This window comes from Bombyx mori, chromosome 15 (assembly GCF_030269925.1).
Source record: "Bombyx mori chromosome 15, ASM3026992v2".
Classification (NCBI taxonomy): domain Eukaryota; kingdom Metazoa; phylum Arthropoda; class Insecta; order Lepidoptera; family Bombycidae; genus Bombyx; species Bombyx mori.
The window spans coordinates 15,599,442-15,626,487 of NC_085121.1; the positions used below are offsets into that span (position 1 = coordinate 15,599,442).

The 27,046-nt window shown below is 37.6% G+C and overlaps 1 protein-coding gene across 3 annotated transcripts in view; it reads right to left on the reverse strand.

Moving 5' to 3' along the window:
- Positions 1-27,046, reverse strand: part of LOC101738329 (E3 ubiquitin-protein ligase RNF13) — a 44,081-nt gene that overhangs the window by 12,642 nt on the left and 4,393 nt on the right. Inside the window, exons 1-4 of one of the 3 annotated variants that reach the window (XM_004923000.5) lie at positions 25,404-25,824; positions 20,710-20,888; positions 1,936-2,102; positions 46-137 (exon numbers count right to left, since the gene is read on the reverse strand). In XM_004923000.5, the coding sequence (XP_004923057.1) occupies positions 46-137; positions 1,936-2,102; positions 20,710-20,799 (349 nt within the window). In that variant the 5' untranslated portion in view covers positions 20,800-20,888; positions 25,404-25,824. Of the gene's footprint in view, positions 1-45; positions 138-1,935; positions 2,103-20,709; positions 20,889-25,028; positions 25,350-25,403; positions 25,825-27,046 lie in introns of those variants that run through there. The other 2 variants (XM_021353386.3, XM_038015951.2) reach the window with 2 other exon arrangements.

Sequence of the window (27,046 nt, forward strand, 5' to 3'; positions counted from 1 at the left end):
CATAGGTAGGGGAAAAAATATGGACAAGAGCTGCCAGCAACGTACCCAAATCGCTCGAGTTCACGTTGTGCACGATCGCGCAATCGAAGCCGGCCGCCTGCGCGTTGCGTATCTTCACTTCGAAGCTGCAGTTGTATCTGTCGAACAAATACGCCGATAAAGACGCGACCTTTGCCTATTGAAATCAATCAAATGGTATTTATTTTAAACAGATAATCGGTTAATTATAACGACTGGTCTTTAAGTCGTTTATAAAAGACGTTAGCACATTAGAGAGTGTTATCTCGAACTATGGAGGGTAGATGTAAGGAGGACTAGCTTGTATAGGGGACGAGTTGAAAAAGTGTCCACCAAGTTATTGTTGTTGGAAGACTCACTGAAATAGCGCTAGTGTAGGAAGTGGAATTGATATGAATATAACAGTTTTAAACAGAGCGAAGTGTGGTGGGTTGAACAATTAAATATTTTTCGTGACTTTTGTTAAATATATTCAGTATTTAAATCTCAAGAATTTGTTAAGCTATTGCATAGCTTTTATCGCGGGCTTTGAGCGCGGCGACCGAATCAATAAATTCTGTAACGAAAATAAAACCTAACACCCACCACTCCGCCTACCATGTAGCTCGCGTTCGACACATTCCCACGTTGCACTTATGTAGTGTTTGTGAATAAGCGCGCGTTGCACTGCATGCGCATCATGAAAAGTTTGCCTATCTCTCTCTCGCGCGGTCTAGCTTATGAGTGTGAAAGGGTCAGTTAATGTTTTGCTTTTGTTAATGTTTATAAATATAGCGTGTTATATCTTATTTTATTATTGTTTAAATATTAAATTATTATTGTCTAATTATAATTGCATAAGTTGATTAAAAATGCTATGCAATAGCTTTACCGCGGCAGTCCCCGAGTGCCACACGTGTTTTTTTTATTACATTTACGTAGAAAGCGTTTCTTTCCTTCATAATTAAATATCACAATCTAATAGTTAATGGCGCTTTTTTTCAAAGTTTTCCACTTGCTACTGTGGCGCCACTTCTATTGGCTCTCTTTCAGCGGACACTTTTTAATACACTCAGATGGTCTTCCTTAGTTCTACCCTCAAATTTTCGAACACATGCCTCGTTTAGAGCAAATACTTTAATACGATCGGCTTCTAGTGCAATATATATTTTTTAAACAAATAAAGGAAGCTTGGAGAATCCTTGTAAGCCTTTCCTTAATAATCCTACTGTTAGAGAATGAAAAGAGAATATAAATATGAATTACTGATCGATATAAATGTATTCTGGTTTCAAGGTTTACATCGATCGGATAATTACATGTCTCAGGAGTAAAAGGTAGACTGCAAACTTACTGTGCTTAATCAATAGTATGAACATCATTTTTCAGTCAAGAAATCCTTTAATAGATACGTCTTAAGTCTAAAGGCTTCGTCAAACAGAACGCGTACTTAGCGCGCGTCAGAACGCTAAACTGATGGCGCGCTATGACGCCGAGATAATATGTTGTACTACTATGGTAATAAACTGTCAAACAGAGCGCCAGCGCTATAAGTACGCAACGCTGTGTCGCGGCGTTAGGACGCTTTGACGTTAGACGTAATTTTTTACAAATTTTATTTTAGCATCCGAGTGAATGTTTTTTAAAATACTGGGTAATGCCCGACAAATTGATAGAATTTGAAATTTGAAATTTAGAAAATACTCATGCTTATACAATGCCACATCTGAATCACTCGATATCTTAATACTTTTAGATTTTCAGACTGCTATAGAAAGGCGCTGTGATTTGGCGGATGTTACGTTGCGTCAAGTGGCGTTAGGCTCATTTAGTCAATTCGTGTGACATGAAAAGAGCGCGACGTTAAAACGCAGCGCTAAGTACGCGTTCTGTTTGACGAAGCCTTAAGTGACGCTGGGTTATAGCATTGGAACTCACCTGGCTACGAGTACGATCCATTTCCCGGTAAAGCTGTCGACAACGGGCGGTTTATCCAGGGCCGTGCATCCGTCAGCCGGGACGCCCTCGACCAGGAGTCCGCGCAGACCCTCCGGCGGCAGTTCCTCGCCGAAACTAGCCGGGATGTCGCGGAATTCCTCCATTATCTATCGACAGATAATTTCTAATGAAATCGATTTCTTAGAATAATAATAATTAGTAGTGGTCTCCCGGTGGTCGAAATTCGACTATAATTAATTTAAATTATAAATTTGTACACTGTTATGGTTCTATTGTCAAAGATAATATACATCTTTCTTCACAAATTTCGTCAAGACTACACTTTAGACAAAACAAATACATGTCAAATACATGGTAGTGTGTGTAATGTTTTTTTTAATTGATTTATTGGATATAATTATGCATAAAATTAAAAAAAAAAATAACATTCTGCACTCCTCTATATTCTTTATAAATGTGGGAAATTTAATATTCCTGCGTCCGCGCAGTTTTCATAAAAAGGGTTACAAAGTTTTTGTTTCACGTATTAATGTATAGATTTAGTACTGACAGCTTGTGTCAGATTATGACGCTACTCAATAACTTTTTTAGACAAAAACCTTATTAACAGCTGCGGCTTCGTAGTAAAAAAACAAGTTTGCATCTTACGCCTTACAAACAACAATCATGAAAAATTTAACAGTCTTAGGGCCTGTGCACACTACATATTTTAAAAGCGCCGTCGACGCGCGTTTGTAGCGATACAGACGCGATACGCACGCAAGTCAGCCGCAGCCTGTAGACCTTTGCACACCTGTATAAATTCAAATACGCGTTTGAATCGATACAGGCGCGCGTCAGCATCGCGTTTGTATCGATACAAACAACAACAAACTGCTCTGTAGGCTAAAAGCTTTAAAAACGTGGTGTGCATAGGCCCTTACACATTTCAACGATTTATGGTTCGTATTTATGGCTTTTAAGTGTAAATAGCCGATATTAAACTCATAAATTACCAATTTAATTGAGAAACTTGAAATACAAGTAGATACTAATTAAGGTTTCTTTAATCTACAAACACTTGTTTGTCTAGTCGATGAAAAAAAAAATCACATAAAAAAAACACGGTTTCACAAGGGTACGCCGAGAAACTTATAGGCTGGTTTAAAATCAATAGTTTTTTATTAGAGCAGGCCTTCACAGGCACTTCAAAGACATCATGGTTCTACCACCGATTAGGTATTCAGTTAAATTGTCGAGAAGGATCGAAAAAGAGAATCAGGTCTTGCTTTCTTACATTTCTATTTAAGGTAGAAGCAAATGATTAGCTTCAACAACCTGAAGACGTCTTCCGATCACGGGTCACCTAGTCCGCGATTAGATCCCAAAGACATATCATTTCTGTTAGGTATTTTAAAATCTGTTTAAGTCTGTCTCAATGGTAATGTTCTTTTTTTTCCAACCTAAGCTGATAGCCTTCAGAGGCTATTTCAGCTTCTCCTTGACGTGTAGGTGAGCTCATGGGGCTCTAACAATCCGGTTGCTAACACTGACACTAGCAAGAGCGGTGCTTCACAGAATCTACCACCGGATCGGAAACGCGACCCACTGAGAAGAGCCGGCGAGAAACTCAGTGGGCAGCAATGTTAATAAAGTAACGACATCTCGCCAACATCTGGGGTATCTTCATAGTTGATACTGGACGTTAGCCTATTGGTACCTCAAAACTATTTCTAGTTAATATTTTGCACAAGATAAAACGCATTACTTTATTTACAATGATTATTATTGATTATAAAACATTTTTTCGTGACACGAACGACCAAAAAATCCTTTAAACGCGTAGCGAATCTCAAGGTCAAATATAAAATATGTAACACAAGCGTAATATTTACATGTTGACCCCGTTTATACGAGTATTGTACATTTAAAAACGAGATAACATTGCGGTAGCGACATCAAGTGTACCTTATTATAAACAGTCAGTCATTGATTAAAGATAGTGCGCTCTCTGTACTATGGAGGGTACAGTAGAGAACAAGGAGAAAAAGTTTGCAGCTGTAAGCAGAAAATTTCAACTCAAACACCCACATTTGTAGTCGACGTGGCCTAACGGATAAGACGTCCGGTGCATTCGTGTTGAAGCGATGCACCGGTGTTCGAATCCCGCAGGTGGGTACCAATTTTTCTAATGAAATACGTACTCAATAAATGTTCACGATTGACTTCCATGGTGAAGGAATAACATCGTGTAATAAAAATGAAACCCGCAAAATTATAATTTGCGTAATTACTGGTGGTAGGACCTCTTGTGAGTCCGCGCGGGTGGGTACCACCACCCTGCCTATTTCTGCCGTGAAGCAGTAATGCGTTTCGGTTTGAAGGGTGCGGCAGCCGTTGTAACTATACTTGAGACCTTAGAACTTGTATCTCAAGGTGGGTGGCGCATTTACGTTGTGGATGTCTATGTGCTCCAGTAACCACTTAACACCAGGTGGGCTGTGAGCTCGTCCACCCATCTAAGCAATAAAAAAAAACCCACTAAAACAACGCGAGAGTATTAGTAGAGGATATTAATGTGGCAGTGGTAAACGAAGGGAACCGCATTTTTTTTTCCTACCGAAGCTGATAGCCTTGAGAAGCTATTTCAGCGTAACCTTAACTAATAGGTGAGCACACGGGGCTCAAACTGGAGTGATGCTAACACTGACCCTAGCAAGAGCAGTGCTTCGCAGAATCTACCACCGGATCGGAAATGCGACCCACTAGGAAGATCCGACGAAAAGCTTAGTGGAGGGAGCCGTGCTGAACTGACAATTTTAACAAAACTTTTGGCGCTATATCTGACACTTGCTATGGTGGCGCCATCCTAATTGGTCCCTTTTCGATGGGCAATTTTTCATCCACAAAGTGTGCCCCTTACCTCTACCCTCCGTTGTACTAACCGATGTTCGACTTTAGTCTCTCAAAGGTGTCGAGATGTTATAATAATCATTGGTTTCTTTAAGATACTTGGATTTTTAAGAGGTTTCTCTCGGGATAATTTGAAAAAAAAAAAGCTATATCCCTTGGGAAAATTACTTCTTTCAGGATTAGCAGTACCCAATTAAGTATACCTAAGTGTCCCTTTTTGTATTATGTATGCAAAATTAAATCATCATCAGGTATCTAGTGAGGCCGTCAAAGCTTAACAAATAAAACAGAAATGAGATAATAAAGGGAAAAGAATACGTCAAAAACCCTACAACCATTTATTTAAGCTTACGTACCTAATTGTCCGTACGTAGGTTACAAACCACCCAATAAGTAAACCGTAAAAGTAATTTTAATTATGATATGTCTACGACTAGCAAAAATCAAGATAAAATACTACTGCTACTAACTACTACTACTCAATAACTTATATATATGTCGGCGCAAATATGACTATTTACCTACTGATCATCAACTAATTACTCTGTGATAAGAAATTGATGTTAAACAGTCCCTTTTATTGTAATTTCAATACTTTAAAATCTTGTAAACACGCTCACGTGTTTAATACTTGTAAACACGCTGACGTGTACGAAGTCCTATAAATACGGCCGTGCTGTCTAGCGTTTAGTCATTCGTGTCCGAGCCGTAGTACAGTACGGATCTCTCTGTAACGTTGTTATGCTTCTCGTGCAATATACGCAGTTCTCGTGAAGTTTTGTTTTGGAAGCCCAAATATGAGTCATCATCGAGAACTTAATGACCGTGACGTCAACAATGCTGACGTCACACTTTTTAAAAACATTCCTTCAGCGTTTCTCCTCCGTCATCAGAAGTGGGATCACATGCCGCCTCCGCTCAGCAACAACCTGGAGACCATTTAACCATATCGGCGGAAGAAGACTACCCTCCAGCAACAGCCGATGAGCCTATACATCTACTTCACAAATCAGCATGGTCGAGCAACAAAATCAACACTCAAAGATAAGTTTTTATTTTTGATTACTAAAATTCCACCACATAAGTACCACAGTGTACGCCCACTACATAAGTACCACAGTGCACGCCCACTACATAAGTACCACAGTGTACGCCCACTACATAAGTACCACAGTGTACGCCCACTACATAAGTACCACAGTGTACGCCCACTACATAAGTACCACAGTGTACGCCCACTACATAAGTACCACAGTGTACGCCCACTACATAAGTACCACAGTGTACGCCCACTACATAAGTACCACAGTGTACGCCCACTACATAAGTACCACAGTGTACGCCACAACATCACACTACACAACATCCTTATCCGAACACCTCAAATAAATCTACGAGAACCGCCGAGAACTCTACGAGAACCGCCGAGAACTCTACGAGAACCGCCGAGAACTCTACGAGAACCGCCGAGAACTCTACGAGAACCGCCGAGAACTCTACGAGAACCGCCGAGAACTCTACGAGAACCGCCGAGAACTCTACGAGAACCCTACTATACCCTCCGAGAACCCTACGATACCCTCCGAGAACCCTACAATCAAATCGCATTAATAAGTCTCAAACCTACATAGTTACAAGTAACGCAAGTATAACAGATGCGCTACTCAGAGAAACTTGAGGTCAATGAGAATCAAAGAAAAACCTACGAGAATCAACGAGGCCGGTGCAGAGCGCGCACCGCCTGTCAGTATGGCCGTGTCGGCGCAAATATGACTATTTACCTACTGATCATCAACTAATTACTCTGTGATAAGAAATTGATGTTAAACAGTCCCTTTTATTGTAATTTCAATACTTTAAAATCTTGTAAACACGCTCACGTGTTTAATACTTGTAAACACGCTGACGTGTACGAAGTCCTATAAATACGGCCGTGCTGTCTAGCGTTTAGTCATTCGTGTCCGAGCCGTAGTACAGTACGGATCTCTCTGTAACGTTGTTATGCTTCTCGTGCAATATACGCAGTTCTCGTGAAGTTTTGTTTTGGAAGCCCAAATATGAGTCATCATCGAGAACTTAATGACCGTGACGTCAACAATGCTGACGTCACACTTTTTAAAAACATTCCTTCAGCGTTTCTCCTCCGTCATATATATTGGTAGCCGTTTCAGATTATTCAAACTTACTCTAGGTTACTCAAGCAGATAAAATATTGAATACGTTGCTTAATTTGTTTTTAAATCGTATGCCTGTTAAACAATTCTCGTTATCGTTTCACATATATCAATATTTAAGCGAATGAATATATTACTAGTGGTTCCGCAGTAGTCGAAATTCGACTATAATTAATTGAAATTGTAAGTTTGTACACTATTATGATTGTATTTTATACTTCTATAATCACGAATTCCGCCAAGACTACACTATAAAAAATATTAACAAAGACATACAATATTTAATTTCAATTTGACAACAGACGTCAAGAACAAAAGTTTGACAATAAATAGTATGCATGCGTGTGTGCGTCAAATACATGGTATGTAGTGTGTGTAATGTTTTCTTTATTGATTTAATGTATCTTTTATGCATTATTTAAAAAAAATATTATCCTTGTGCACTTCTTCTCTATATTCTCTATAAGTGTGGAAAATTTCATACTCCTCCGTCCGCGCAATTTTCGTAAAAAGGGATACAAAGTTTTTGCTTCACGTATTAATGTATAGATATTGGTAGCCGTTTCAAATTATTCAAACTTACTCTAGGTTACTCAAGCAGATAAAATATTGAATATGTTGCTTAATTTGTTTTTAAATCGTATGCCTGTTAAACAATTCTCGTTATCGTTTCAATATATCAATATTTAAGCGAATGAATATATTATGTTCTTGCCTATCCTCGCAAGTATGTTGGCGTAGATTTATCATTCTGCGTTGAGCGCGCGCACGCCAAATGACATCTCCCCTCTTTTTGTTTTTCTTTTTATTCTTTCATTGGACAGACAACGTGGCTCATGCAATCTTTTTAGTATAGGCGGAAGGTAGGTTTAAGACAAAGGAAGATCTTCCACCGAGCGGGTGTTTTGCTCTGTAGACCGACGATCCTAATGTTATTGTTTGGAACTTTATCAAAGCTTATCTTGAAAATGTCGTAAGCGAGATTCAAGCATTTGTCAAATATCTTGTGATTAATGATGCCTACCGCCACACCCTTATTCCACCATGTTGGTGCAGCATGTTTATCTTCTTTCATTCTTTCATTCCATACATCATCTCTGCACTGACACTCTCCTTGTTTCATGCAGTCCATCCAAGTATTTCTTGGACGCCCCTTCTCACATGTCATAATAAGAGATTCGACATTGAGAGTTTTTAGTATTAAGTATTAAAACAGATATTATAATATGAAATCGTTAAGAGTTTCCGCAACCTGTATCGGGTCGCACGTACACGCATCGCAGCAACCTGTTCTGTGCCTTCATACCGACGAAAAGTAGGCACTCAAGCTTTATGTCGAATTAAAACAAACAAGTTCTATTTACATCTACTTAATTTGATAATGTATTCTTGTTGTTTTAATTGACCGAGATCGTCTAAGCTCCGATCGACGGCTGGACAGATCGACTTTTCAAAATGAGGTCCTATGGCCAAAAGATTGCGATTATGAACACCATAATAGATAACATGTACATATATGTTGTCAATATCCGTGCGGATATCGTTTGGAACATACCTACAATATCAGTTGGTGTGGATGGAGTTTTGTATTGTAATTTTGACATTTAAGAAAATCCGTGATCTTTTGCTGCTTACGTTTGGTGGTTGGTTAAATTTATGAGTGATGTTTTTAGTTTCCGCATCGGTTGGCTTGGAAATGTTGGCAAATTTTAAGATTATATTTCTAATAGCGTTTATCTGGTATTTATTGTATTAGGCAATTTACTATAAGTTAGGGAGTTAAAATAAAATAGCTAAGCTGTGTAGTATAAGATTTAATTAAGACTATTTGCTTTAGTAATATTTGTCATTATATGTTTTATCTTGAGTAAAGCGAACCTAAAGAAGATTTTTACAAAAATAGCGAGTTATGATGTCTAACAAGTTCATCAAAATCAATTCATCAAAAAGACTTATGATGTCTAATTCAGTTATATTACACAGCGGCTTGATTATTTCGCGGTAGCATGTCGATACCGACCCGTTAGGGCTCGCAATAAGCCGACGCGACGTGGCTGCGTGACTAATTCCGTGACATTCCAATTGGTAATTGCAGTATGTATGTTTCAGAAGTACGCTACTGCCCACTCTACATGGGAGCCCTTAGTCACATTTTACGATACTCACGCGTAAAGATAGCGCTATGATATTCTAGACAGATAACTAAACCAATTCATATCCATTAACGGCCGTCTGGTGTAGTGGTAAGTGACATGGTCACTGCACAAGGGGGTCGCGGGTTCGAATCCCGCCTAGGGAAGATATTTGTATGATAAATATAAATGTCTTTTCCAGGGTTATGGATGTATATTAAATATATGTATGTGTATAATAAAAATCTTACATTTATATCCGTTATCTGGTACCTGTAACACAAGTTCTTTACGAACTTATCACGGGACCAGTTAACGTGGCGTGATTGTTAGTAAATATTTATTTATTTATTTATTATTAAAAAATACTAACGAAATATTGAAAGCCATACATGTACAGGATTTTCACAGCGTTTATAGGCAAACGTGGCTTCATTTTTGTTCCTCCTGATACGAACACGATCTGTTTTAACGAGAACACCGCTTCTTATAGATGTTTCACGTACGTTTTTACACACACAAACTTCGTTCACTAGAAATGCGTGCACCATTAACGATAACTTTTTATTTGGTGTGGTGTTCAGCGTCGATAGATTAAATACTATCTATTATAGCAATTTATATGGCAATTGCGTCAATTTTCTTGGGCTTACGTCCCAGAATCAACATAAGTTCAATTACATCGTGTATTTTAAATGTTCGGTTTCATCCGATACCGCTTTTATTTCTTGAGAGCACAATCACTTTGCACATTAATATTGAACGATTCTTTTCGCACAGTTCGATATTAAAACTGACAACTAGTATTTCTACAACAAAACAAATGGGATGCCACTTAAAACATTTTATTGGTGTCGACGATCGCTAAACGAGACATTGACTGCTGCCAAACATATTACAACGGAGAAACTCTTAATGGCAATTAGATGTTATTTCAAACAACATTAAGGTGTAGCTTGGTCTTGGTTAAAGAACGTTAGTTAACGATGGCAGATAAAAGACTGGACATCGTTTATCGAATGGAAATGTACACCAATCCGTAGTGCTGATAAGATAATAATCATTTATTTACAGATGTTGCTTCACTGGGATTACTAGAGTAATTAATATGAAGGCGTTAAGGGTTTCAAATATCCAAAGAGAATTTTAATATAATGAGCCGTTTGTATATCGTCGTTGTCAAACCAAAATCTGCTGTGTGCGCTTTTTGAGATTTTTACTTTTTGACTTATTCGTATAGTTCACAGCCTTATCTACTGTATTTAAAAAACGTGTCTATTGCTTTAATATTTATCTATAGCTTTCATTTGATATAGTTCTTAAAAATTCTCACCTTCATATAAAATTTTATACGAAAATGTTTTTACTCGTTTATTTAAAATAGAGTTTTTGCACACAGCAGATTTTGGTTTGACAGCGACGATATGGTGTTTCTTTTATTGATTTTGCAAAAACGTTTTGATTAAGACCACTTTAATGGATTAAATGATTTCGGGTAATAAGATCATTCTTGCTACGAAATCATTTTTGCTACGTACCGTATTGGTCAGCCTGAGTTCCCGGATCACTTTTTACCCAATGAGCGATAGTATTCATTATCGTAAAAGTTGTTTGTGGACATCTTTTAAGTTCATATTTCCTTTGAAAAATTGGTACTCCACGCGGGATTTGAACACAAGCATAGGCGCATCACTCGATACGAGTAGGTACACCGGGCGCCTTATCATTTAGGCCACGACGACTATTTTCTTGACGTGCACCTAATTCGCCTCAGTACCTACCTGTTAAGCTGTATCTACTCGCATAAAATTGAGAAATACATCGGGCATATCTTATTTTACGGTATACTAACCTATCATTCCAATGATTAGTCACATATGAATCATACGTTGTGTTTGGTGTTTAATATAACGTGAAATAAGCTTAGAATTAGATTGCAGTTACAGATTTAAGTGCAAATATAAAACAACGGAATACAGTGGTGTCGGTAAATTAAAGAAACTAAATGGAAATAGAAATGGTGGTAGATACCTTCAGAAGATTAATACCAAGCTTTACTGGAGCCCATAGAAATCTACAACGTAATGCGCCACCCACCCTGAGACATAAGTTCTAAGGTCTCAAGTATAATTACAACGGCTTCCCCCTCTCAAACCAAAACGCATTACTGCTTCGCGGCAGAAATAGGCAGAGTGGTGGTACCTACCCGCGCGGACTCACAACAGGTCCTACCACCAGTATTCGTGTACATTTGAGGAACTACGAAGAGTTATTATGACAATTGCTGTGTCTGTTTGTTACATTTCAAATCCAAACCAAAATTATATCGAGGGGTGAAAGGCTATTTATTTGGTTTAGGCAACATTTCGCTTAATACACAACATTTATTTTTGTAATTAAAGGACCGTTTTATTTGGTATTAGTATCAACAATTCGATTTTATCAAAATCAGTTTATATAAGTTTAATAAATGGATTATATTAAATCGTTTTTACCCTGGAAAAAAAAATAGGCTGGCTTTTTTTTTCCTGCCTAAGCTGATAGCCTTAGAGGCTATTTCAGCATAACCCTAACGTTTGTAGGTGAGCTCACGGGGCTCAAAACTGATGACATAATATCGTTGTCCGATTGTGTATTCTTACACTTCTGGAACTTTTGTAGATAGTAAAGCTATCAGTATTTCGTTTGATTTTAATTTTATAGGAGTTCAATTATACGACAGTGAATTTTGGTGTTTATTTTTTCGAAACTGGTTCACACAGCACTCGCAAAGCTGATATAAATAACTGATTCATGGCGATCATCGCCATGTCACTGAACTTTTGACAGACCGATAAAGTCCATAGTGTTCGTGGATTGATTCAATTTTCTAACGTATTTGTCTAAAAACCGTATCGAAATGAGGGGACAGTTAGCGTGGTACGGATATGTGATGCGTAGAGAGAAGATGTATGTGACTAGGAGATGTATGGAAATGGTAGTGCAAAGTAGAGAGGGAAGAGGTCGACCGATGAAGACATGGATGGAGTGTGTGAATGACGATATGAGACTGAGAGGAGTGAGTGTTGAGCTGACGGCTGATAGAAGAGAATGGAAGCGAAAAATTTGCTATGCCGACCCCACGTAGTGGGATAAGGTGAAGAAAAAGAAGAAGAGGAGACGTGTGCATATGCATATATGTATACACAGGAAATCGCAATATAGACGGTTAATCCCTCGGGTAGGCAATTAATTAAAGGTCTATAAGATAAACGTTTAAAGTTTAAGTAGCAAGTCTCATATTATCGAGGCATTATCTATGTCTTGGATGCTCATTTCCTTGCGAAGACAAGGGATGGGCGTTTTCAATCTCTCTTCAAAGATATTTAATTAGGCAGAGCATAGCTGCTATAGACTAAATTATATTTAAAACAATCTTGTCAAATACAACCCTAAATAAAAAAATAAAATTATTATGGCACCATGCCAAGGGGAGATAAAAATCTCCAAACATATAAACGACTAGCGACCCGCCCTCGCTTCGCTTCGGAAACATTAAAACACACATGAAACCAAAAAAAAAAAAAAAAAATTAAAAAAAGTAGCCTATGTTCATCAGGGACAATGTCGGCTTCTAATGGAAAAAGAATTTTTCAAATCGGTCCAGTAGTTTCAGAGCCTATTCGAAACAAACAAACAAACAAATCTTTCCTCTTTATAATATTAGTATAGATATAGAAGAGTTAAATGATTATTTAATTAAAAATATACAAATAGGATTAGTATAGTTAATACGTAGATTGATGAATTAATTATCAAATAAGCAAAAAATATCGGTCACCAGAGCGATTATTCGTATACATACATATATAGTACATACCCGTTTCATAGCTGTTAATTGGGTTTGTCGACTGCAATTTTATTCTTACATGTTTTATTGTGATAAGACGCGAAGTCTCGAGGTCTGATAACATTTCGATCAGCTGTGTAATCATTATTGATCAAACAATAATATACTTATTGACATTTTAGTTTTATTAATGATGTTTCCGAGTGTCGGGCCAGTGGGGACATGGCTATTGGAAAATAAAGTCAATTTGTCATTTCTCCCCATAGGGCTTCCTCGGTCTGGTGGTTATAGAGCCCGACTAATATAACAAGGGTTGCTTATCCGAACAAAATGATGAGGCAACGCAAAACCACCGTCCTCACCACTCTTGGTTTAGGTTCTTCAAGCACCGGTTACCGTCGAAGTCGTCATCTTCGAAGAGTTCGAGGAGCAAACTAGCCCATAGACACAGCCCACTGAGTATCTCGCCGGATCTTCTGTGGATCGCGATTCCGGTACGGTGGTAGAGCACTGCTCATGCAAGGGCTAGTGTTAGCAAATTCTCTCAAGATGAGCCCGTGAGCTCACCTACCCGGCCGGACGTAGCTGGTATACCCCCCAGGCTACCCTACCAGAGAATAGGTAGGGGGAAAAACGGAGACCCAGTTGTTTCGCAATCGGCATCTGCCACTTTGAAACTTATTTAAGGTTCAAATGGTTGGATAAGTTAAATTCGATAGATAAGCTCTTGTTTCGTGGGTGCTTTTCCGGAATCCAAAAACCATGAGAAATCTGTACATCAGAATCGTGGAATTTTAGATTTTTAAAAAAGAATCCAATACGAGGTGACTAAAATAAATTATATTTCGTAAAAAATATATACGAATTTGCTTCATCACCTAAGCTCTAAGTTTTAGTATTATATCTATCAAGTTGTTTGTTTGCAAAAAATATTAAATATACAAACACAGCACGTCTCCGATTTTATTATACTTATCGATAATACATTATGTACACACGTCCATAGATAAATATTTAAACGACAAATAATCTTGTAATTTGTACCTATACATACACATTATAGGTTATTTTAGCATTTCTTGATTTATTTATTAATTAAATCATTAATAATTAATCGAATTATAAAGAAAATTGCTATTATTATAATTTTTTTATTATTTTTTATTGCTTAGATGGGTGGACGAGCTCACAGCCCACCTGGTGTTAAGTGGTTACTGGAGCCCATAGACATCTACAACGTAAATGCGCCACCCACCTTGAGATATAAGTTCTAAGGTCTCAGTATAGTTACAACGGCTACCCCACCCTTCAAACCGAAACGCATTACTGCTTCACGGCAGAAATAGGCAGGGCGGTGGTACCTACCCGTGCGGACTCACAAGAGGTCATACCACCAGTGAGGTCCTACCACCAGTGTAATTTTAATAATTAATTTTAATTATTAATAATTATTTACGAACAAAAAAACGAGTTTCGTTTTAACATTAAGATTTTGCCTTTTCATTGGCGTACTAAGTGAACGAGGTAGCGGCACACGCAATGTTAAGCGGCTACGTAACGAACCTTAAAGATTTGCGTCACGAGATCATGTTAACGATTGACATATTTATTGTCAATGCGACACGCCGATAGTAGCGGAGCGCGTAGACTCCCCTGAGTTTCTCGCCGGATCTTCTCAGCGGGTCACGTTTCCGATCCGGTGGTAGATTCAGCGAAGCTCTGCTCTTACTAGGGCTAGTGTTAGCAACGTTACCAGGTCAGAGTCCCGTGAGCTCACCTACTCGCTCGGTGAGTCTAACATGACCCCTCGAGGTCACTAGAATGAGGAGTGAGTGTTGAGATGACAGCTGATACAGGAGAATGGAATAGAAAAATTCGGTGTACCGACCCCGCCTAATGGGATAAGGTAGAGACAAGGAAGAAAAAGAATTATATTATATTTATCTGGTTTCTACAGTACAGAGAATTCGAGTTTGTATGGAAATGGTAGTGCAAGGTAGAGGGGGAAGAGGTCGACCGAAGAAGACATGGATGGAATGTGTCAATGACGATATGAGAGAGAGAGGAGTGAGTGCTGAGATGGCTGATACAAGAGAATGGGAGAGACAAATTAGCTATGTCGACCCCACATAGTGGGATAAGGTGGAGAAAAAGAAGAGAATTCGAGTTTGGGGCCAGATGACCGTGTATGATTTCATCAGGACAAAAGCCTTCTCAGAGGTACGCCACGATTATCGCTCTTATGCGACCTTCGAATAAGGTGCATTGAGAGCGACAACGTATCAGTACCGTTTGAAATTTACATACACAAAAGACACTCATCAGACTCGTTTCTTCTTTAAATAATTGAGCTCAAAATTATAACCACTCAAAATTATAGCCTAGATGTAACTCAATATAAAATAGCTACGGGGTTCCATATAAAAATAACTTTAGCAAAAAGTTAAAAGCGTTCTCATGTTGAAATTAATTATGACACAAAATTTGACATTATGATATATTTTTCAATTTTTTTTATCAAACTATGTATTTGTATACATTGGCATGGCCGTAATTCGCGCATGGCGCTATTACGCCGATATCTCAATCTCTATCAATAGTTTTCTAATCATAATGCAGAGAAATGAATGGTAGGTATTTGGATTGAAAAATAAATTGAACACACAAACTCATACATATACACAAGAACACATACACACTATAAATGAATATAAATATATTCTACATCATTATTTTATACAATTTTTTTTTGTTTTATATATTTTTTTTTACATAAAAGTGAACGAATTTGATTAAAACTTTGTATTCGAATTCGATTTTATTAATATCACCTCAATACTAGGCTGCACTAAAAGTATCGGGAATGGAATATTTCCACTGTTCCTGTCATATTAAAATCTTTTTAATTGAAAACTCCTTGGCTTTAAAAATCGAATACCATTTATTTATTTAAAAAAAGATTCTCGGTCTTGTCACGAGGTTTTGTCAAACTTGTTTAGTCGTTGAGAAAATGGAATTGACTCGAGAAAATTCAAGAGCGATGATTTATTATGACTTTCGAAGTGGTTTAACACAAAAACAGTGTGTTGACCGGATGATTTCTGCATTTGGTGATGAAGCCCCATCCAAAACCACAATTTATCGCTGGTTTGCTGAGTTTCAACGTGGACGTGTCAAGCTCAGTGATGATCCCGTCAAGGTCGTCCAAAAATTGCAGTCACCCAAGAAAACGTTGATGTTGTGCGTAAGCTGATTGAGGAAGATCGACATGTGACATACCGCGAAATTCAGGCAACTTTAGACATTGGCATGAGTCAAATACAAATAATCTTGCATGAACAATTAGGTGTAAAAAAGTTGTTTTCCCGATGGATACCGCATTCGCTCTGTGAAGAGCAAAAAGCGGCTCGCGTTACTTGGTGCGTCAGAACTCTCGAAAGATTCCACGCAGGATCCTCAAATGCTGTATACAACATTGTATCAGGTGACGAATCCTGGATATACGCGTACGAACCCGAAACAAAAAACCAGTCACGAGTTTGGGTGTTCGAAAATGAGTTAAAGCCAACAAAAATTGTTCGTTCACGGAGTGTTGCAAAAAAAATGGTGGCTACGTTTGTCTCCAAAACCGGCCGGCCATGTTACGACTATTCCTCTTGAGGGACAAAGAACGGCTAATGCAGAATGGTATGCTAGCATTTGTTTGCCACAGGTCGTTTCTGAACTCCGTAAAGAGAACTGCAACCGCCGCATCATCCTCCATCACGACAATGCGAGTTCTCACACCGCGCACAGAACAAAAGAGTTTTTAGAGCAAGAAAACATAGAATTATTAGACCATCCGCCGTACAGCCTCGACCTAAGCCCTAATGATTTCTATACTTTCCCTAAAATAAATAATAAATTGCGTGGACAGAGATTTTCATCACCTGAAGAAGCTGTGGACGCCTACAAAACGGCCATTTTGGAGACCCCAACTTCCGAATGGAATGGTTGCTTCAATGATTGGTTCCATCGTATGGAAAAATGTGTCAAATTTCGCGGAGAATACTTCGAAAAGCAATAAATACATTTTTAAATAGTAATGTTGTGTCACTTCGTTAATTCCCGAAATTTTCAGTGCCGCCCTCGTATAATATCGGCCTGTCTTTCTGTACTTCCGTCTACGCGTAAATAAATAAAATAAAAAATAAAAGAAAAACAAAGTTTAAAATACCTTTTAGTAATGATAATAACGTCAGAAAAGTAGGTAGTTCATAATCTGACAGCAGGTTGCAAACAGTGAGGTGTTAAAAACAAAAACTATATCTATATCTTTATCGTTCTTTTGGGGTCACCTACAGATGTTATTTTTACAAGCATGTCTCAAAATTTTATTAAATACACGATTAAATGTGCAAGTATCTTTTTTTATAAACTTTCTTAAATCTTATTTATTACTCACAGTAGTTTTAAACATGCGTACTTAAGCCGTTCTCGCGAGTTAAAAAAAAAAAACACATTTTGTGTTAAAAAACGTTAATAAATTCTTGTAAGTTTTTTTTTATTGCTTAAATGGGTGGACGAGCTCACAGCCCACCTGATGTTAAGTGGTTACTGGAGCCCATAGACATCTACAACGTAAATGCGCCACCCACGTTGAGATATAAGTTCTAAGGTCTCAGTATAGTTACAACGGCTGTCCCACCCTTCAAACCGAAACGCATTACTGCTTCACGGCAGAAATAAGCAAGGCAGTGGTATCTACCAGTCCGGACTCACAAGAGGTCCCACCACCAGTAAATAAAAGTAGTAAGTACTTACTTTAGTCATAAATCATAATACAACTATAATAATGATACGAAAACTATTTAAAGACAATTAAAAGAAAACCAATGGGAGGTATTTCTCAGCATTAGTACACCAAACTTACTCATGATTTTTACACGGACCACGGACCCGAATGTAATATTATTTTTACTATAAATTTATAGTATATAAATATTATACTTTTCTGTTGGGGCCCACATGCGTCCCAAGAATACCACACTGAGTAGGGAACCACGATGGCTCTTTATTGTAACGAGAACGCGTGGTCTTCATAGAGCAGATTGATCAAGCGATGGGCTTGTCGCCTGGATCACGATTCCAACACGGTCCTATGAATCTCGAACTTCTGCTAATCACGCTAGGTCCGGGACGCGGCCTGCCCTGAATGTACTGAAAATCAGTGGGGAATTGACTTCCGCCTCCAGATTTCATTGAGGCCTCTATGAGGCGTTGCGAACACGCACGCCACTACGAAACAGCCAGTTCGTTCAGCCGAACGGAGAAGGTCTTCCCCCTCACCCACACCCTGATGTTCAATCTGGTCAGACAAGACGTGGCACTATTTTGGGGCTCTATAAAGTGCCATTAACTAGCCGCGTAACGAGCTGGCGCCTTCATCATCAGTCTTCAAATTTAAGATAGATACTGAAGGAAATTTCTTAACACGGACAAGGAAGCTCTATCTGCCGTTTAGTACGTAGTCGAAGTACTTTAGTTTCGCCTAAATGAACGCCGTCCGACCACGACGGGGCAATGCAAAGCTGCCGTCGCTTGAAGCATGTCTGTCGGTTGATTCACTCTCGGTACTTTTAGGCCTCTCAAGCACCGGTCACCGTCCTCATCGAACTCGTCGATTAGGACGAAGAGTTCGTCGAGCGAACTGAGCCATAGATACAGCCCATTGAGTTTCTCGCCGGAGGGTCGCGATTCCGAGCCAGTGGTAGAGCACGTCTCATGCTAGGCTTAGTGTTAGCAAGTTCTCTCAGGTTGAGCCCGTGAGCTCACCTACCCGTTGGGGCGTAGCTGGAATAGCCTCTTAGGCTTCCAGTTAAGTGACCAGGTGAGAAATTGTCGGCAACCCGTGGATATAAAACCCAGTGACCGTAACCTAACCGATCAAGTCAATGCAATTGAGAGGCATGTTAATCCCCATTGAGTCTTAGCGTCAGAACTAAAAAGGTATATGTTTTTTAAAATTCCAACCTATCGGAAGTAATTGCGTGTAATATTTTAATATTACAAGTGCATGTTTAAACAGATACTGTACGCACCTGCGCAAACCAAATTTCTTTAAATAGGTAAAAATATGACTATAATTAGTGGTAATGAGTTATCGATGTTCGAAGTGCGCTCCCTGTCTTGTGAAGATAAGTATCTTGAGACGTTAGTTCTGAGTTTCAAGTGTATCATGATACAATTTATGGTTTTAAAAGCAAATTTTATCCACTATTTATTTAAATCATACCCCTCCGCGTAAATAGTATAATTCGACTGAAATCAATCAATCAAATAAGCATGATGCAAAAGGTCAAAATCTTCATCGTGAAATTTAATTTTCAATGCATATTTTTGTTCCATTTTCTAACAGGAAAACCGAAGGTATCATACGATACAGCCTAATCTATTATATAAAAATATATATGGACGAAATGAGGTGAAGTTGGTTTATTTGAGACTGAATCCTAATTCCTTCTAAATCCTAATTGAGGATGAAATTAATTAAAATAAGATGAGATCGACTGAAATAAAGTGGTGGTTATATACAAAGATTTTTTGGAAGATCCCGAGAAGCCACATCCAGCGACTGTTTCATTTTCCTACATTTATGCACTTCCACAGATGCTAAATAGTAAACAAACCAAAATTATGAAACGCTTAAGCCCACAGAAACACTACATTAGGACAATAAAACAATTCCCACAATCTAGCTCCTCGATTTCCCGCCAAAAACTTCATTTATGACTGAATTAAAACCTTTTAAGTTAGCTGTTTGACATGTACCATCGTACCATCCGGCTTTGGAATAGGCTCCCCTCCACGGTGTTTCCAGAGCGCTATGACATGTCCTTCTTCAAACGAGGCTTAACGGTAGGCAGCGGCTTGGCTGTGCCCCTATCATTGCTGGAGTCCATGGGCGACGGTAACCAGTCACCATCAGGTGGACCGTATGCTCGTCTGCATACAAGGGCAATAAAAAAAATGTTACGTCAAATCTAAGCTGTGAAAAAATCTCAAGCCGAGTCTATATCACTGGTCGAGGATTCTTTCGATCATTTGTCAGACGCGCATAAAACGGACGGGCACAAACTAGGACGCCCTGTCCATCACTAATGATGATGTTGAGCAGACTACCTCTTCTCCGATATACATATTCACATTTATGTACCTTCCAAATTTGGTTTCGTCATTACGCTTGGGATTTTTTTTCTTTTTCTTTTTTTATTTTTTTTTATTGCTTAGTAGGATGGACGAGCTCACAGCCCACCACCTGATGTTAAGTGGTTACTGGAACCCATTGACATCTACAACGCAAATGCGCCACCCACCTCGAGACATAAGTTCTACGGTCTCAGTATAGTTACAACGGCTGCCCCGCCCTTCGAACCGAAACGCATTACCGCTTCACGGCGGAAATAGGCGGGGTGGTGGTACTACTCGTGCGGACTCCCAAGAGGTCCTACCACCAGTCATTACGCAAATTATAATTTTGCGGGTTTGATTTTTATTACACGATGTTATTCCTTCACCGTGGAAGTCAATCGTGAGCATTTGTTGAGTACATATTTCATTAGAAAAATTGGTACCCGCCTGCGGGATTCGAACACCGGTGCATCGCTACATACGAATGCACTGGACGTTTTATCCTTTAGGCCACGACGACTTTAATCCGGCAAAATGTGATTGAACATCGACTCACCGCATGTGGTATCGTCTGCGTGTAAACAATGATGTTACAGCAGACCGCCGTGAAGAAGCCGCATAGTACTATTATGACTCTGGACAGCATTTTAGTTCAGTTCATGTTATTCTTGCACCCCGAATTCGTCGATCATACTCTTATTGAAGTCTTCGGACGACGAGAGGACATTGTTCTAGCTGTAAACAAAAATGGTGGATTTTTTCTCTCTTTATTTAATACTAGCGGCCCGTCTTTAACAAAAATTTCAACGATATTTGACGCTGTTTTATTTTTTTAAATAAAAGTACACTTATTGAAGCATAACTATAATAGTTAGACATATACTGTCGTGACACTTTTTGTAAACAATAATGTGTTCTACAAAGTCGTAGTACATTATTTTATTCTATCATCAATAGTTTTTGCAGGGCACGCAATGTAAAGAATATTTTAGGTAATTTTTTTACACCTTGGTTTACATTATTGGAGTTTTAGTAAGGAACCCAAATTTTTTTCAAAAAAGATTGTAGCCTATGTCACTCGACAATAGTGTAGCTTTCAAACAGTGAAAGAATTTTTCAAATCGGTTCAGTAGTTTCGGAGCCTATTCAATACAAACAAACAAACAAATCTTTCCTCTTTATAATATTAGTATAGAAGCATACACAAGAGTGTCCAGTTTAGTATTGGATAGTACCTGCCGACCAGCATGTCATACGTTCAGATTTGAAAGCTCTTATACTCGTCTAATGCAATATTCGAGCCTTTGATAATAATATTGTTAATGGATTCTGATATTCACCAACACTGGCTCGTTCAACCATCAATATATATATAACAGTATATAAAAACTGTAGGTTTTAAAGTAGGTATGCTAAGTATACGAAAGTTTAGTGATACTCAAACTAAAATTAAATTTTGACGATGAATTTTATCGTGTATTCCACACGAATGAAATACAAACAGTACGTGAACTGTGTCACCGGTATGAGTAACAAAGCAGATGTAGATTCTGTTTTTTTTTACCTACCTATTCGCTGGTGGCCTGATCACACGTCATTTCGGATCCTCCCGATCCCCACTAACGGTGCTTTTAGGTACCTCAAACACCGGTCATCGTTCTCGTCGAACCCGTCGCTTGCGACGAAGGGCTCGTCGAGTAAAATAACCCTCAGACACAGCCCACTGAGTTTCTCGCCCGATATTCTCAGTGAGTGGCGTTTCCAATCCGGTGGTAGATTCTGCGAAGCACTGCTCTTGCTAGGGTTAGTGTTAGCAACGTTGTCAGGTTTGAGCCCCGTGAGCTCACCTACTTGTTGGGTTACGCTACCCTAATACACTAACCCTAGGAAGAGCCGTGCTTCGCAGAATTTAGCACCGAATCGGAATCGCGACATACTGACAAGATCCGGCGAGAAACTCAGTGGGCGAAACGAGTCTGTATCACGTTAGGTGCTCACAAGACGAGGACTTTCTTATTCAACTTACGTAGCAAGGATTTAGCTACGACTTACTTTTAGAAACGCTACTAAATTTATCGATACATTTAAATAGATATTCGTCCAGTATAAAAGTCTCTTTAACACTGGCGAGCTATAAAACATATTTCACGAGGTTCCTTGTGGCGCTGCGTTTTGAAACGAGTCTTATATAATAACATCGATCTTAATGCACTTACTTAAAGTTGAAAATCGTTAAGTGTTCAAATTCACGACGTATTTAAATTTGTATTTTTTGTAGTTTTCTTTTGAATTTCGAATTGATTTTATTGCGAAATTCTGTTCATTTCATATTAATATTCATTTTATTCTTGACCTACACTATTTTATTTTTAGTTTAACAAATTTCACAGAGATCTACAGATAATCTAAAATACCTACGCTTTATTCGTTTTGCAATCTGATGCACTAGAAAGACTTAATTCAAACGAAAAAGTGCCCGCGACTTCGCTAAAAAGAAGTTATAATAATATTGACTCATGACGACGATGAATACGTTTGTTTCTTTGTTCTTTGTCTCGGTGTTTATTATCTATATATTGTTACTGGTGGTAGGACCTCTTGTGAGTCCGCGCGGGTAGGTACCACCACCCTGCTTATTTCTGCCGTGAAGCAGTAACACGTTTCGGTTTGAAGGGTGGGGCAGCCGTTATAACTATACTTGAGATCTTAGAACTTATATTTCAAGGTGGGTGGCGCATTTACGTTGTAGATGTCTCTGGGTTCCAATAACCACAAAAACAAAAAAAACCTATTTATTATTAAAAAAACATATATACTTACTTAAACAAAAACAGTTTTTTATTTTTTTATTTTTAATGCATATTTGGGTGGACGAGCTCACAGCCCATCTTGTGTTAAGTGGTTACCGGAGCCCATAGACATCTACAACGTAAATGCCGCCACCCACCTTGAAATATGAGTTCTAAGGTCTCAGTATAGTTACAATGGCTGCCCCATCCTTTAAACCGAAACGCAAAATATCTATGACAGCCTCTGGTACCCTCTGGTGACACGGGGAATATAACACACACACACACCTAAATTGGCGTCGGATAAGCGTGCGTGATTTGTTCCTAGTTATTTATTACTTATTTATTTATTTATTGTTTGACACAAAATTAACAATTATTAGTTTATTTAACAATATTTGCCATGTGTATGTGCATTACCATAATTCTCATGTTGTATTTGTTATTTTAGCTGTTCTACACACACTCATCACTTTTAATTATTATTTTCATAATCCTCTCGCAGGTCTGCTGGAAGAGATTTCTTAAAGAAATAAGCAGTGTCTTTGTACATAATTTTCCTATTACTCTGTACTATGTCTTCTTTTCTGTGTGTACATAAATAAATAAATAAAAATAAAAGCAGCTTTTTACTGTGCAAATTGGGTACAGTTAAAATCAGCTGATTCGCGAGTCTATACTCTCATGTGATGTTGGAGAGCTCTCTTCATTTTAAGTTACGGCTTCATCGAATATGAAATTGTTAAGCAAAACAATTTTTCTGTTGTCTTTTAAAAAAAAAAAACATTTTGTTCTTTTCATATTGATGATTGATGTAACTATTGTTTTTATTTAAGTACATGTTGCCCCTAACATTCATAAAATGATTTTTATGTATAGTACAAGATTGCTTTGCATTTATAAGGTGATGCTTTAGCAGCCATAAGTAGAATTTTTTTTAACTAAGACCTCAAGGCCCACCTTGAGACAAGAGTTCTAAATCTCAGTTTAGAGTACAATGGCTGCCCTTCAAACTGAAATGCAATACTGCTTCATGGCAGAAATAGGCAAGGTGGTGGTACCTACCCGTGTGGACTCACAAGATGTCCTAACACCAAAATGAAGACTATATATTCATGTTTAAATGGGACCAGGCAATTTGAGTTCAGATTATTATATTTCTGAAAAACTTGAAGAGATTGTGGTTTAAAAAAAAATTTAAGACCAAAAACACATTTGAATGTAAAATTATAAATCTATCAAAACCCAGTATAGAAATAATATAGGTTTATTACTGTAACGTCAATTTGTTAAATAATATTTGTTTTTATATTGTGTCCATTAAATTGTTTTTTACCGGTGGTACACCAGTGGTGTTTCCAATATGACAGAATTGGTAAAATTTAAAGTAACAATAAGAAGCATGGATATTAAGTTCATATAGTCTGTTTCATTCATCCATTTCTATATCACCATGTTTCACAGACAATTTTTCTTTTCTTTCAATTTCGGTTGGTATATTGTTAAGAAATAAATATTTAGAAAGAGACAATACCACAAACTCCACGTAACAACTCAGTATAAGGACCTAGCAAAAGGTTAGTTCCCAGAGCTCAAAAAAATGAATGCCATAATTGATCTTTAATTCTTTTTAAGATACTTCATGTTGAATTTTTATTCTTTGAAACTCAACCTCCGTGATACCAAGGATTTCTTATTCAAGAGGCCTAATCCAAGACTTATTACAAAATACTGATCATAATAAAAGTATATAGTATGTGATTTTTTTAAATAACTAGTGGTAATTTTGCCACAGACTTAGGTTTATCACAAATGAGAACAATAAATATATGGAATTTTAATACAAGGATATAGGTATATACTCTTTCATAATACATTTTTTACATGAATATGTAAAAAATCACAGTTGATAGATTGTTTATTGGTATTTTTGTACTAATTGCTAATTACTACATTATGTCCATGCTAAGTGATGTACCTGTTATGGATTTATAAATTGCTGTCTTATATTCAATGAAACTAATTATAGCCTTATAGACATCATTAAGAAACATGTGATCCTCAAACTGTTTTTAAGTTTACTCACTACAAATTATTGTTTTCCTTTTCAAGCAAACAGTCCATCTGATGCTTTGTGTTGTTTCAGAGCCACTGCCTAAATTTAAAACTTTTCACGCTTGATTATGGTATCAATCTACATCAATTGAGTTCAATTATACAGAATTCACAGTATGTAATGTAACATGATTACATTTCCATTGTCTTTATACATGTCATTTTCATATTATACGTTTAAAGGCAGGTTAAACGGTTTCAGGAAAAAATCATATCCTTTGGTTTGACGTAAAATTGTTTACTAAAGTAATAAGATAATGTTTTTCTTCAGCTCTGAATCAGAGATTTAATTAGTACGTAGTGATAATGTAAACAGCTATGGAAATAGAAATATAGATGTACTTACGCACAAAAGGAAGTGTGTTGATAAAATGTTTCGTAATCAAAAGCACACTTAGTATTCAATAAACTATCATTTCACAAATGTTCATTATAAATTAACTTATTTAAATTAATTTGATTTGTGTAAACAAGCCTCGTCCTCGAATCACGTGTGTAACGACAACAATAATATAGTCGTTCGCACAAAGCACAAGATGAAAATATTACATACAAACAGAAACTAAAAATACTTTATAATCCCGTCGCAAAATGTAAATTTAGAATTGCATTTGCGGAATATAACGAAAACTCGGTATTAAGAATTACAGCTTTATAACTAGCTTAACAACAAGAATAGGCTTATTGTTGATATGAAAGCCTAATTTCGATAATTAAACTACGACTGAAATGAATAACTTCACTCATTTACTCGCTTGGTGCAAAAATTTTTTTTTTTTTTTTTTTTTCTCCCATTTCTTGGCCTGCACGGTTTGTGCGTCAGCCACGCAAAAAGGTTAGGAAGTGAATTAATGGATTTATTTTTTGGATTTGAAATTGGAACGGAATTTGGAAAAAGGATCAGGTATATATATTATATAAACTAAGTACATAAATGGTTACAATTTTATATTATTATGAAAAATGAAACTAGCTAATATTCTATATACATCAATATTGATATTAGATAAAAGGATAGAAATTGAAGTAGGAAAAGGAATTTTAATGGACAAAAGTGAGGAAATAAAAGCGGAACGGTCATTTCGAGGACAGGCAAAGAATATATGATTAAAATCCCCAACGTCATTGCCACACTCACATATATCGCTAGGCAAAAGGTTAAGCCTTGCCAAATGCAAGGGAATGCATGCATGGCCCAGCCTCATGCGAATAAGGGTCGATGTGATAGCTTTACCAAACGTCAGATTTGAAAACCACGGTTTAGGAGGTATATCCACCTGGATCGTGCTGTAATATCGACCTTTAGTCTGTCTTGAAGAACGCCAAATGTGAGTCCAAGAATTCAATAATTGGAATTTAGGAAGCAGAGCTAAATCACAACAAAAGTTTTTGTACGGAACCAAATCTCCATCATTGACCGCAGCTTTGGCAAGGCTATCGGCCTTGGCATTGCCAAAGATACCCGAGTGCCCCGGAATCCAAGCAAAGGAAACTGTGTAATTTTTGATGCAACATTGATACAATAAATCACGACATGCAATAATCACAGGATGATTATTTCGGTTACTGTTAAAAGGAAAACGTTCCAAGGCTTGGAGGGCACTTTTAGCGTCAGTTAAAATTATTGACTTTTTAAGCTTCATCATTAAAATGTACTCCAGAGACTTCAGAAGACCAAAACATTCTCCAGTAAATACTGAAGTCTCTGGAGGCAATTTTATTTTCTGAACAATGCCAAACTGTTGATGGAAAATGCCGACCCCCACACACTCCTCGGGACCGGGTTTGGAGGAATCGCTAAAAATTAAATGACAATTTTTCCATCGGCTGTCACTGTCAATAATATCAACAAATTTGGCATTGATAGAAAGATCTTGTTTACTTAGGCCGAAATCAAACATAATAGATGGATTTAAAGTTAGGGCATCATAGTTAACACAAAATATTGGAAGGAATTGTGATCTATGTGTAGGAGCTTGAAGAGCTAAG